The sequence below is a fragment of the Mugil cephalus genome, chromosome 6, assembly GCF_022458985.1.
Source record: "Mugil cephalus isolate CIBA_MC_2020 chromosome 6, CIBA_Mcephalus_1.1, whole genome shotgun sequence".
In the NCBI taxonomy this organism is placed as follows: domain Eukaryota; kingdom Metazoa; phylum Chordata; class Actinopteri; order Mugiliformes; family Mugilidae; genus Mugil; species Mugil cephalus.
This window is the reverse complement of record NC_061775.1, coordinates 26,749,790-26,762,106: the sequence shown is the minus strand read 5'-3', so window position 1 is coordinate 26,762,106 and position 12,317 is coordinate 26,749,790. Positions and strand designations below refer to the sequence as shown.

General features: G+C 41.2%; 1 protein-coding gene across 2 annotated transcripts in view; it reads right to left on the bottom strand.

Moving 5' to 3' along the window:
• Positions 1-12,317, bottom strand: part of adcyap1r1b (adenylate cyclase activating polypeptide 1b (pituitary) receptor type I) — a 30,371-nt gene that overhangs the window by 5,152 nt on the left and 12,902 nt on the right. For both annotated transcript variants that reach the window (XM_047587903.1, XM_047587904.1), the window contains exons 2-8: positions 9,166-9,309; positions 4,202-4,298; positions 2,995-3,108; positions 2,087-2,190; positions 1,890-1,987; positions 908-1,040; positions 641-794 (exon numbers count right to left, since the gene is read on the bottom strand). In XM_047587903.1, the coding sequence (XP_047443859.1) occupies positions 641-794; positions 908-1,040; positions 1,890-1,987; positions 2,087-2,190; positions 2,995-3,108; positions 4,202-4,298; positions 9,166-9,216 (751 nt within the window). In that variant the 5' untranslated portion in view covers positions 9,217-9,309. The remainder of the gene's footprint in view (positions 1-640; positions 795-907; positions 1,041-1,889; positions 1,988-2,086; positions 2,191-2,994; positions 3,109-4,201; positions 4,299-9,165; positions 9,310-12,317) is intronic.

The following is a 12,317-nucleotide window of genomic DNA, read 5'->3' as shown; positions in this document are numbered from 1 at the left end:
GTTACATTTTTTGTATCAGCATCACACTTTTACATACATCAAAAAATCATTTTCTATACATTTTCTATGGAATTTCAGAGGTTAACTCTGGAAACCTTTGATTTGTATCAGCTGTGACTGTCGTTGACTTTTACTGTTTATCTACACGTCTGATGCATTAGACGGTTGTTTTTACACAGCAACACACAACGCACCATACCTCAAAATAAAATAAATTAGAAAATATGAACTTATTTTCCATCTCCATGAATTTTTGTGTTATAGTGTCATGTTATCATCATCGAATTACTGCTTTGAAGACATCTGAGGTACTTTACCACCACCACCACTACTACCTCAGGAGTCTTTGGGTATTTAAAAGCGCTCTATAAAACCGATTATTATTATTATCACGTAAAATGTGAAATCATTCTCATGTTAAGGATCACTATTGGTTATTTTTTCCTTGCTAAAAGCATAAAAAGTGATAAATTCAAATTCTTTTGTCGACCAAAATACAATAAAAAACACAATCTTTAACCAATATGAAAGAAATGTCTTAGGTTCTCAGCATAAAACGCATTAATACTAATTGGGGTCATTTTAGATGCTGGTACGTCGAGCATCTAAGGGTTAACATGTGACGTGGTGGACGTCTCACCCCAGCCGATGATGATGTACCAGTAGAAGTATCTCTTCTCGGGGAAGAAGGTCTCCACCAGCAAAGTGAAGAGGTAGAGCCCCTCGATGAAGAGCCAGAAGTAGTTGGACAGGACGCAGTAATGGAAGAATATCATGACGGCGCGACACTCCAGCTTCAGGAGAGGACATGTCCGACGGAGGAGAGGAGAGGAGAGCGTGAGTTCAGGGCGGCTGTAAAACGTCGTTAGCTAGCGGGCTAGTTCCTGGCAGCGCCCGCGTTACTCACAGTGTGTATGAAGCAGTGCTCGCTGTCCTCCTTGGCGTACAACACGCCGTCTTTGATGAAGACAGAAATAGCTCTCAACATGAACGACACAAACAGGTTCATGTGGATGAAGTTCCTGGTACAGTGGAGCTTCCTGTGGCAAAAAAAAGGAAAATAAACACACTGAATATCACGTGATTTCATTGATTAAAAGACTCTAAAGATGCTTTATTAGATCTGCTCCGTTAACCTCCTGAGACCCAACGATTTGTTTGGAATTCGAAGATAAGATTAATATCTTTAGGATCTTTTGGTATTGGAATATAAATAGATCGTTATTTCACTAATGAATATTGGATATTAGTTCAATGTCATTTAATGTGTTTATTTTAATGCAAAAGCAAAACTGGAAACGAAATCAAGTTAATAAGAATAAATGTTAAAAGTTTATTGACATGTGACAAACGCTGCTCTGTCAAAATAAAAGCAGCTGCGAACAGAAGAGGCCGCGCTTCTTATCCAGTCCCATCACCTTTCCCCTCTGAGTCGCCCTCAGAGCTGATCTGAGGAATGCAGACTCCATGTCCAGAGAACTAAGAGGGACACATCCAAATCAAAACAAACACAGACTCTTGGCTCTTTATCGTCTTCTTCTCTGCAGGGAATTAAACCAGCTCCACCACCACAGTCTGACTTCTTATTCTGGATCAGAACATCCTCCCCACCCCCTCAACCCTGGCTCCTCCCGCCCTCCATCTTACGCTGATGAGGTTCTCAGATGACTCTCCCTCGTGAAAGGATGGTAGGCGCTTTAAAAGAGAGACCTCGAAGAGGTTTCCTCTTCTTTAAGATGTAAAACATATCGGTAACTAGTCTGAATTTTACTCAGAATCTGATCGGGAAAAGACATCGGTTGATATCGATTAGGATATCGAACATCACTACTGGATGGAGGTGAGGTTCATGAAAGCTTTGTGAGGAACTCCGCTCTTTAACGCCTCACCTGAACCTGCAGAGGATGACCATGGCCGTGGTGAGGGACACCAGAGAGGTGCTGTAGCCCACGGTGTACAGAGCCTTCACCGACACGAAGTACGTGTCCTGAAACACGGAAACACGGCCCACGATTAAAAAGCGTCCTCGGGGTAGAAAGCGAAACTGTGAAACCAGCTGCAGACGCCGCGGCGCCTTCAGACTCACCGTGTGGCTGCTGTTTCCCTCCTCGCTCAGGCAGGCGTCGCCGTAGTGCGGGAAGGTCTCCGACCAGCCGAACTCGGTGCAGTTGCGACTCACCTTCCCCGGCTCTGTGGACACACGGCTCTTTATTCGATTAGAGCGAACACAGGCTTTATTTTTAGAGTGAAATCAGGAAGAGATGCAGATCCTCTGATGGTGATGATAATTTTTTCGGTGAGATCTGGGGGAGCGCGAGTCAAGGGGACGGATGCTGAATATTTCTGCAATATATTCATGAGCTCTTACTAAAGATGGATGTATAAATTCAATGCTACAACATGCAGCATGTAGCAGATCTGATATTTCATTTGATCTGAGATCTGGTTGGTCTATTTGAATATGTTTAATTGTTAAATTAATCGTTAAATTATCATATTCCTAAAGAGTTGGGCTGTTACAATTAACCTGGACTTTGGGTTTAAACTTTTATGTGAAACATTTAATCTTTTATTTACTTTTAGGCAAATATTTCTGGAAACTAGTTTAGATCTTTTTGTTGTTTGGTGAGACTTGATTTAACATAAACTCATGAAAATACAGTTATTTTAAACATTTTATTGAAAAACCTTCTTTTAGGCCTGTAAGTTTCTTTTCTTTTCTTTTTTTTTTAAATGCGTGGCTTCATCAAACCTCTAACATCAGGTAACAAATACATGCAAGATATTATATTTCCATTTGTTCACAACTGCAAAGACTTTACAGGATAAAAATACGTAAAAAAACATGAATGCATCAGTGCGCATCGTTGTGAATTGTTTCAACCCTGAAAACGCTGTTGAAGTAAAGATTAAACGAAATGTTCCCAAAAAATTTGATAAAAAATCTCAACACTAAAAAAACTATTTGAAGTTGAAGATTAAACAGAAACTGACCGTAGTCTTCCTCGTTCATCAGCTGAGAGAAGAGCTCGGGACAGTTGACCTCGACCACGTCACCGAGCCGGGCCGGCTGCCAACACGTCAGGTTGTCCCAGAACCACGGGCAGTCTGAGGACGGGACGGGGAGACAAAACAGGTGACATGGCAGACAATGTATCAGCCGCCTAAGAGCTGCAGTTTAAGGTCGGATGATTAGAAAGACAGATTTCTGCAGCAGATTTATGAATCAGATACAATCACGAAGGTTAACTGACAAAGAAACCATAGAATTATAATTAAGGCTGATTAGTTCGTCATGGTGGAAAAATCAGAGCTAAATGTTTAAACAGAATTCATGTCAAAATTATTGAAACACTGATAATTAAATTAAAATGTGTTATTCTTCAGACGGCAGATTTAAGGTCTTTGTAATTTACCAGCCTCGTCTTTACATCAGGTTTGTGTTCATTTATAAGCCTATTGATTTAATGGGCTTTTTTTGATATTTGGATTTTGTTTGGATCTGATATTGGATCTCAGATTGTTATATATGAGAAAGCATTTCTCCATTGTTGAAGGATATTTATGAATCATTTGTTAATTAGCCTGTTACACAAAGCTTGTCTGTGTGGTGCTGATGGACAGCTCCTATAATGATTGATGTGTGTATGTGTGTGGTGCTGATGGACAGCTCCTTAAATGATTGATGTGTGTATATGTGTGTGGTGCTGATGGACAGCTCCTTAAAAACTGCAACACGTTACAGATGCCGTGTTGGTGACTGTGGAGCTTCCAACATATTTCTCATGCATTCAGTTCAGTCCTTTATGTTCTATCTCCAATAAATAAAAGTGCTGTGAGAATGCGTTATATAGCCTCTCCATATTTATGGAGTTGGAGGTGGACCACAAACATTTTTGAGACTTAAATGTCGACCCTGAGTTGGAAATGATTGACCACTGGTGTAGACATCTAAGTCTGTCAGTGTGTGTTCTAACCTGGTGTAGCCAGTTCATATTAGAGCATCAGTGTATATTCATGAAAGACTGTGTTTCATTTGATGGGACGGAATTGGACAGTCCTCCAACCAACCTTTGATTTTTATGCCACAAACAGAGATTTTATGATGACATGCTCCTGTTGTTAATCTGTTTGTTTGTTCTTTTAACGTTTGATGAGCTCCCTGATAAATCATCAAAAAAACAGACTCACAAAAACCTACCAAATTCTGGATTGTCATAATCCAAGGCCATCATCTCCAGGCATTTCTCCTGCTCCCTCTTGGTCACACAGTTGGAGGGAACCTGTTGGCTGGAAACCTGGAAAAAACAACACGACGCCGCTTCATTAGTTTCTCCATGTGGTTCAAGCCTCGTCTTTGCTCTGGGATTTTTTAGACCCTGAACCAGTTACACAGATTCATTCCAGGGCAAACTGACCCAGAGGAGGAGGGGGCATCATTCTCATGGAAAACAGGGCAGGAAAGGGGACTTTTCACATCGGGCCGTGCCAGGCGTTACTCCCATCTGTTAAGAACCGTGGACACACTGCGGAGAAAACTGCTCTGCTGCAGCCGATTCGAGGCCAGAGTTCACGATGACAGACTCAGTCCCGGAGGCCTCGTCCACGCCTGACATTAACGCGGGTTAGAGAACCACCGCTCCAGACACGGAGGTCGCGTCCAGAGACGCCTTCATCACGGGAGCTCTGGCAGATGCTGATGCTGAGGACGAGACGCGGAGGTGACGGAGGTGTGAGAACGTCGTCTCACGTCTCCGAGCTGGCGTCAGTCCAGGAGACGCCCGGTCGCTGCTTTATGAGCCGAGGGACATTTACCCGCTGACGTCAACGCTGCTTCTCCAGGGATTCATGCATCACGGGTTTAACAGGGTAGTTTGGAGGCATGATGTGGAACAAGTGAATCCACAAAGTGCTGAATGATTAATGGGCAGCGATTTCTAGACACACATGGTGGGATTGAACACAGTTTATTGGATGAATGTGGATGTTATTCCACCTTAAAACATTTGGTAGATGGCAGTTACTGGGTTTATAAGAGTTTACAGTCATTTTATTCCTTGACAAGAATCACTAACATCAACCTTAAAGCTCTGAATCATCACTTGGCTTCATTTCTCATCAAGTATTTTAGTTTTTTTCTGCATTATTTTAGCTTTTTTTGCTTCTTTGCTTCAGTCTAAGCATGCACTCACCACCCTAATGTCCCGGCACCGAAGGCCAGGGAGGTAAAAGCATGTTCTCCGAATGCTCGATGTTTAAGAGGTTACACCGGACATAAATCGTGACAACGCGGCAATAAATCGTCCACTGTACCGGCACCTGGTGCAGAAAGACTCTAACACTGATAATAAATCAGACTGGAGGAGACCGAAGACTGCAGGGATGCCACCGTGTTTCCTGCTTCTGGTATAAAATCGTGCAGCAAACTCTCGTCAGCGAACGCATCACAAACTGTGGACTCACACTGACGTGAACATTTACACTTGGGAGGTTGTGAACATCACAAGAGAACGACTTCACACGGTAAAATGGAGCGAATGTTGGTGACCAGCTGGTGATTAAAGTGGAAAATCATCTTAAAGCCACATACGTTGGTCGGAGGTTTGATAGTGACTCAATCAGAGCTGAGACGACTCAGAAACTCAAATCAGAGATAAAATTGCATCTTACTCATAGTACTGTGAAGTTAAATATACGTAATTTGTCTTTACTGCTTCGATCACACAAATGTCAGCTTGTTTATTTTATTTTCTAGAAATAAGTTTCTTTCTGGCAACTGCAAGTCCTCTTAAAACAGTTGGCGATTTTTATGGATATTATGCATAAGATCGATGCATTTGCAGTGACTGCGTAATTGCAGATAATTCCCACCTTTACCAACTTCAAATCTTTTCGTGGTAGGAACTGATTATGCTCCTGCAGAGATGGGCCGGGGCAGTCACATCGTTTGGGTGGAGCTTTATGCAGTGATGGATAAGGACGTATTCATACTTTTTTTTTTTGTTGTTTTTTAGAATAACTAAAACGTTCAGGTGAAACCTCTCAGGTGTTAATTCCACCAGAGTCTGATCAGGTACAAACACCTGTGGAGGGAAAACCGGGGTAAAGACACATCTGGGTCACGGGGTAAATTTAGCAGCTGACCACATTAAAAATACTGAGAGCTTTAAACTTCAAACTCTGACTCTGGCTCGGCCTCAATCTTTGATTCAGATTAACTGCACATGGAACGATTGAGGCAGCTTCAGGGTTTAAAGAAGTTTAAAGAAGAGTGTTTGTGCTTGTGTTAATCTCTCCGCTGTGTGACTAATTATATCGTTTCTGTCTGCCCTGAATCACTTTGCTATATAGAAATCAGGTCAAACATCTTCTACGCTGCGTGAGAACGTGCTTCATGACACATGTTTTCACACTTGTATTTACTCCTGATGTCTGTTAAATTTAAATCTGTTAAAGTTAAATTCTTCCATGTGAACTGAAAATCTTACGTTCACTGAAATAAAAACAAGCTGCAGCACAGATTAGTTTGAGCTCAGCTGATTTTTACGTTTTAATGTATAAACACATAAATATCTGCATGTGATAACACAACCACAGAACTGCCATGTACACCGATCGGCCATAACATTATGACCACCTGCCGAAACATCTGCAGGTTTTTATTCAAATTTATGCACATCAAAATTACTCAACCTCATCTTAAGGCCATTCAGGCATCAGCATCAAAGCAAACAGTGCAAAGTACCCACCAGGGAGAACTAGTTTAAAATCTATAATAAGAAGAAGCATTCATGGCGTCCTGTACATCCACCTAGAGAAGAATCACCCCGGAAGAGTAAAATAAAAAGTATATGTTACGTGGCACAAGTGTGGACTTGAGCCACATTAAAATCAATCCTGGATTGATCTCACACGGATATTCTATGATATGCAATTACAGGGTTTAAGAATAAGTCATATTTTACATGGAGTTTTGCTGTTTCCATCTGTCATTAATCTCTCTTTACACTGATATAGTGTAGTTGGAACAAAGCTCCTAAAACATACTACAAATCCCTTCCCAGTAAGATTTCAATTCTGGGCAGAAAATATGTGTGTGGTCTCCAATATTTTTTACAAATCCTCCAGCATGAATTACCTGCCTAATACTGAGCCGGTCGCACAGACACAACATGTTACTTGTAGCCTGTCGGTCCTTTGCACAAATCTTTGCATCCTTTGCTCTGTCTCTCGTTCTTGCACCGTTTGTTCTGTTGTGTAATGTCTGCATCAGCTCGCACACATGCACAAATGCTCAGTTCTTGTGTCTTCATGTAGCTTCCATGTTCCCGGAGGAACGTTCTCTCATCTCACTATCTAGTGCAGCTGGTTGAAATGACAATAAAAAACTTTGCCTCCTGAGAAGATTCCTGAAAATCCTGCAAGTAGAAAGTTGGAGAAAGTTCGGAAGATGCTGGATCTGGTTGAGATCTGAAGGAATTTAGAGACCAAGATCAAACACCTTGAACTCATAGTTGTGTTCCTTAAATGAGTCAGGACATCTTCTTCTTCTAAGCCTTTTTGGTCCAGTTCTGATCCTGATGTTTCCACTTGACCATTTTTCATACTTAAACACTGGTTTTCTGGACACAACGTCCACTTGCTGCCTGATATATCTCAACCACTGACCACAGATTAAATGTCTTCAAATGTCAGTGGCCATAATGTTACGGCTAATCGTGTACGACTAAACACTTGTGTGTATCGGCTGCCGACTCCATATTGTTCCTCGTCTTCTCCAACAAACGTCATCTCTCCTGCGTCACGTCGGTCCCTTCAGCTTCAAGGCTGATGACTCACGTTAAACCGAGGTAATAAAATAACCTTCCTCACCGAAGGACCTTCGTCTTCCTCCTCCTCGCACACACGGATGAGAGAAAGGAATAAATGTTGAGCGAACAATGAATAAATGATGACGAGACGTCGTCACCCGTCGTTCCGGCTTCGTGCTGATCAATGAATTATTGATGCAGGCGCTTCCTTTAACTGAGTGAATGACCGAACAAGTGTGTGAAAAATCAATCCCTGCTCACTGAATTTATTTAGGACGATGCTCCACCTGTTGCTGAGGATGTTTGCATATTGATGTCTTCACTCACTGAGACAGACACAGAGGAACCAAAGGAAAATATTTTATCCTAAAGGCTTTTGCTGCCTTTAAATAAAATGAAGAGTCTACGTGAACGACCGCCGCTTGTGGTTCTCATACCTCAGTGGAAATGTTGGGTAAAGTTCTGATGCATTCGCTGATTTTTTTAGGAAAAGATGGAGGTTAAAAAGAATATGTTGCAATTTAGTCGTATAGTTTTCTTTGAAAAAAAAAAATGGTGCTTTCACAAACGTTTTTTGTGATTTATTAATTTCAAATCACAGTAAATGGTGAAACTGTTTACTACTGGTTTCCAAATTTACAAGTGTTTCAGGAATGGTGGACGTTGATGGTAAAATATTCTGATTTAGTCGCACAGAATTTTATGATATTTTATCAACAATATAATATAATGTTGATATTTTGTATCCACAGCTTTGCATTTGATGGTCGGATGTATGTATGAGGGATGTATGATCGCCCCCTGGAGGCTGGTTGCAGAATAGACTAAACCAGAAATCAACGTTTGTGGTTGAAAATTAACCACAGAAGCAGAATAAAAAAATCCCAAATACATTTACTACATTACGTAACGCCTGTCATCTTGGTTTTCTGAAAAATTTCTTTGTTTTTCATCCTGTCTCCACCCTCTTTACCTCTGGTTCCGACGTGGTCGCATTTACCGCGGTCACCGTAAAGACCTTATTTAGACCAAATAAGTGGAAATGTGCTGAAAGCCCCAACTTCACAAGTTGTGTGCTGCCTTCAAATGGATGTTGTGGATCTGGTGAAAATCAGCTGCAGGTCGGAATAACACTCGAAACCACAGACACTAACAGTTTAGCAAGATAACGAGCGGTTGACTTAACGAAGAACACGCTCAGGCAAAAATGAAAGTAGGAGGTAAACACAGGCTTCATGTGAAGGCAGCGTGCTGCACAGACTGTCTGCAGATGATGGTTAAACATGTCTGACATATTTCAACTTATACACAATTAACATTTAATGAGCACAAGGGAAAAAAATTAACATCTTACCAAAGGTAGGAGGAAGAGGAGGGTCAGCAGGCTGATGTTAGCAGCAGACATTTTCTACTTCACAGTCACGAGTTTGTTCTGAAGATCGAGCTCCTCACGGCCGCACGGACGAACACAAACGGGACGTCGGTTTCACCTCGGGATCTGAAAAACAGTGGAGAGACAGTTTGTCTATATTACATCTGACTAGATCACACAGACGCATACATTACGGAGGATCTCTTGAATCGCCTCGGCTCTCATTTAAGTGTCTGTTTACATTTCTGTAGAGCAAATCCAAACTGGAAAGCACTCATTTAAAATGTTTAGAGGATCCTGATTGAGCTCAGCCGGGTTCTGGAGTTTCTCTCTTAACGGAGGATGGAAAACACGCTGCACGATAATGTTGTGGTAACATCCTTGCATCAGTCTCCACGCAGTGATGGGTTTTTCTTGCAGATTTATCGCAGACGTAATTTTGTGCATCTCACTGTGTGAAGCCGCAAACACGATGCATTTTCCAGTGTGTGGTCCCAGCGGCTCTGAGCCGCCGTGGAGCTGTTGTCTTTGGGTCAATCTTGGGTCGGTTCTCTGTTCAGCTCCTCTGTTGCTGCAGACTTCATCGGAAATATGCCTCGTTTATTTCTAACCACTGGCATCGAAAGGCTTTTAACTCTTATATGCTGTTCATATTCTGTACCTTCACAGAAAAGGCCATGCCACTTAAAAAAATAATGATGAATCCTTCATAAATGTTTCAAAGAGCAAGTTTAACACCACTCGTTTTTGGTGAAAAATATCTCTTACACAGTATAATGTCATGTAATATATGTAAGAATTTAAAGAGAGTTAAAAGTCATAATGATTTGAATATATTTTAGTGACATTCTGGTACTTCTGGACTTAATAATATAACCACTGAACACTGAGTCCTCACTACTGTATCATATAATAATTATTATGAACTGGTCTCTGGATTCAGAGCAGAGGTGGAACATTTAAAGGGACACGGTGGCTTGAAAAATTGGTTCACATCTCATGTATTTTGGGTCAAAGTCAAATTTCAGGCTAAAAGAACGATGTTTAGGGTATTCAGGGTATTACATGGTATTATTTAAGGGTTAATGGGGAAGACGTAACAGGAAATGCAACATATTTATGTTACCATTTCCAAACCAGTAATCAGATTAAAGTTATACACGTAAACAACAATGGAAATACCGCCTCTATTTAGAGTTTGTGTCAGCTACAGAAATCAATATTAAGGTTCACTGTCCACTCTGTATAATCTGTGTGCTGGCGACACTCTCGAGCTTCAGAAACATCGATTTTAAAGAAACATTTGCAGTCATAGTGTTAGTGAAGCTGACAGAGCAAGAAGCAGAGACGTCCTCCACCATGAAAAAAAAAAAAAACAGTAAGTGAGGGAGAGATGAAGAAGTTTATCAGTTAAAATGGTTAAAAACACAATGAAAATGCAAAATTTTAAAACGCATTTTGGATTTGTTACAAATAAACTTCCAATAAAGTGAATGTAACTAATAAAGTAATAACTAATTTAATCTAATCTTATTTTATTTTTGCTTGCGTTTCTTTCTTCTTCTTTTTTTTTTAAAGAGTGTTTACTTTTCTGTGTAACAAAGCTACGGTGTCACAATGAAATTGTTTCGTTTTCTACTTTGAGGCATTGAACGTGTCTTGACCTCTTGGGACATTTGGGATGTTTATCTGTTACGGATTTTTAAAAGTGTTTTTGTTGTTCTACATATTTCCCTGAAATTTTGGTTAAAGAAAAGACAAAAGACGAATAACTGATTTTTGACCTTCATTTCTTTTATTTCCTTTTGGCCTCAGATATGTTTTTTCTGTACCTGACATTTTAAATGATAAACTTGTTTGTCTGGCGCCCAGTTAAATTTAAACATTACACATATTATGGTCTAGTTGAGTAGTTATTTTTTAATGGACTAATTAGTAATTGGTTTACTTTTTCAAGGTAACAGTGGCGACTCTACTCGTTAGCGGTCAACACAGCAACACATAGACACAACACAACAACACATAGACTTAGACTTAGGACGGTGAATCGATTCAATACTGGACGTCACTCGTAAATCACAAAGTTTGAATCTGCACCAAAGTAAAACAGAGGAAACGTTAACACATTCAGTTCGTTACCAAGTCTTGTTTACAACTGAAAATGAAATTGATAATCCAACTACTTTTGTTAGATTTGATCATTTGCAGAAGAATAAGACGCCTGATGCTTTGAATTTCTATTGAAAATCAGTTTGAAGCACAGAGAAAACACTCCGATCATCTTCTTTCCTTCACAGCATCAAGTGCAGGACTCTGTTACAAAGACACTTCGCTGTAAAAGGCTTCAGTGACCGAGCATGTCGAGTGTCTGTAACGAGCCCGTGCTCCTGTGCATGTGTGAGCGCAGCCTGACGGCGCCGCAGGCCTGGAGGCTTTGCACCAACAAAGCCAAGTGGCAGCGCCGAGCGCTCGGGCCTCGTCCCACGGGGAGAGTTTGGCAGCTCGGCGGTTCCTACTCCGCCGAGGAGCTGCCAGCCCGGAGCCCCTCCCCCTCCTCCTCCCGTTGTCAAGAGCAACAGCTGAGCAAACTGCTGAGTTTGGACCCGAAGCGCGACCACGTGGACCAGGAACCTTCCTTCTGGTCCTTCTGTTCTAACGTACAAAAAAACATTTAAGAATCATTTTAACTTTTAACCTTCACCCAAAGCTACGTGGCATCAAGAGTCCTGCACGCTCTCTGAATATTAATGAGCCGCAGCCACACACAGACAGACCCTTCATTCATATTTTTGCTGAAGAAAGACTTATTAAGTGAAAAAAATACGTGAAACATAAGAAACGATGGGTATATGAATGGGAGTCTGCAGCTTTGCCAAAGCCACCATCATAATGGCTGCTGATGCTCTTCCATAGAAAAGCTTTCACGGTGAGTCGCTAGCGGCACAATCTGCCATTAATTCATTTCTGTGGGAAAAAAAAAAAAATGTTCACAACTGAAACACTAGAGGCGATCTGGCAGAGTGGAGACACGAGGAGAAAGAAAGACTTCCAGCGAAATCATTAGGAGGCTGAGTTTCTTCACTTGGTGCTAAATGAAGCACGTCCCGTCACATCGAATTCCACTTCCTACACTT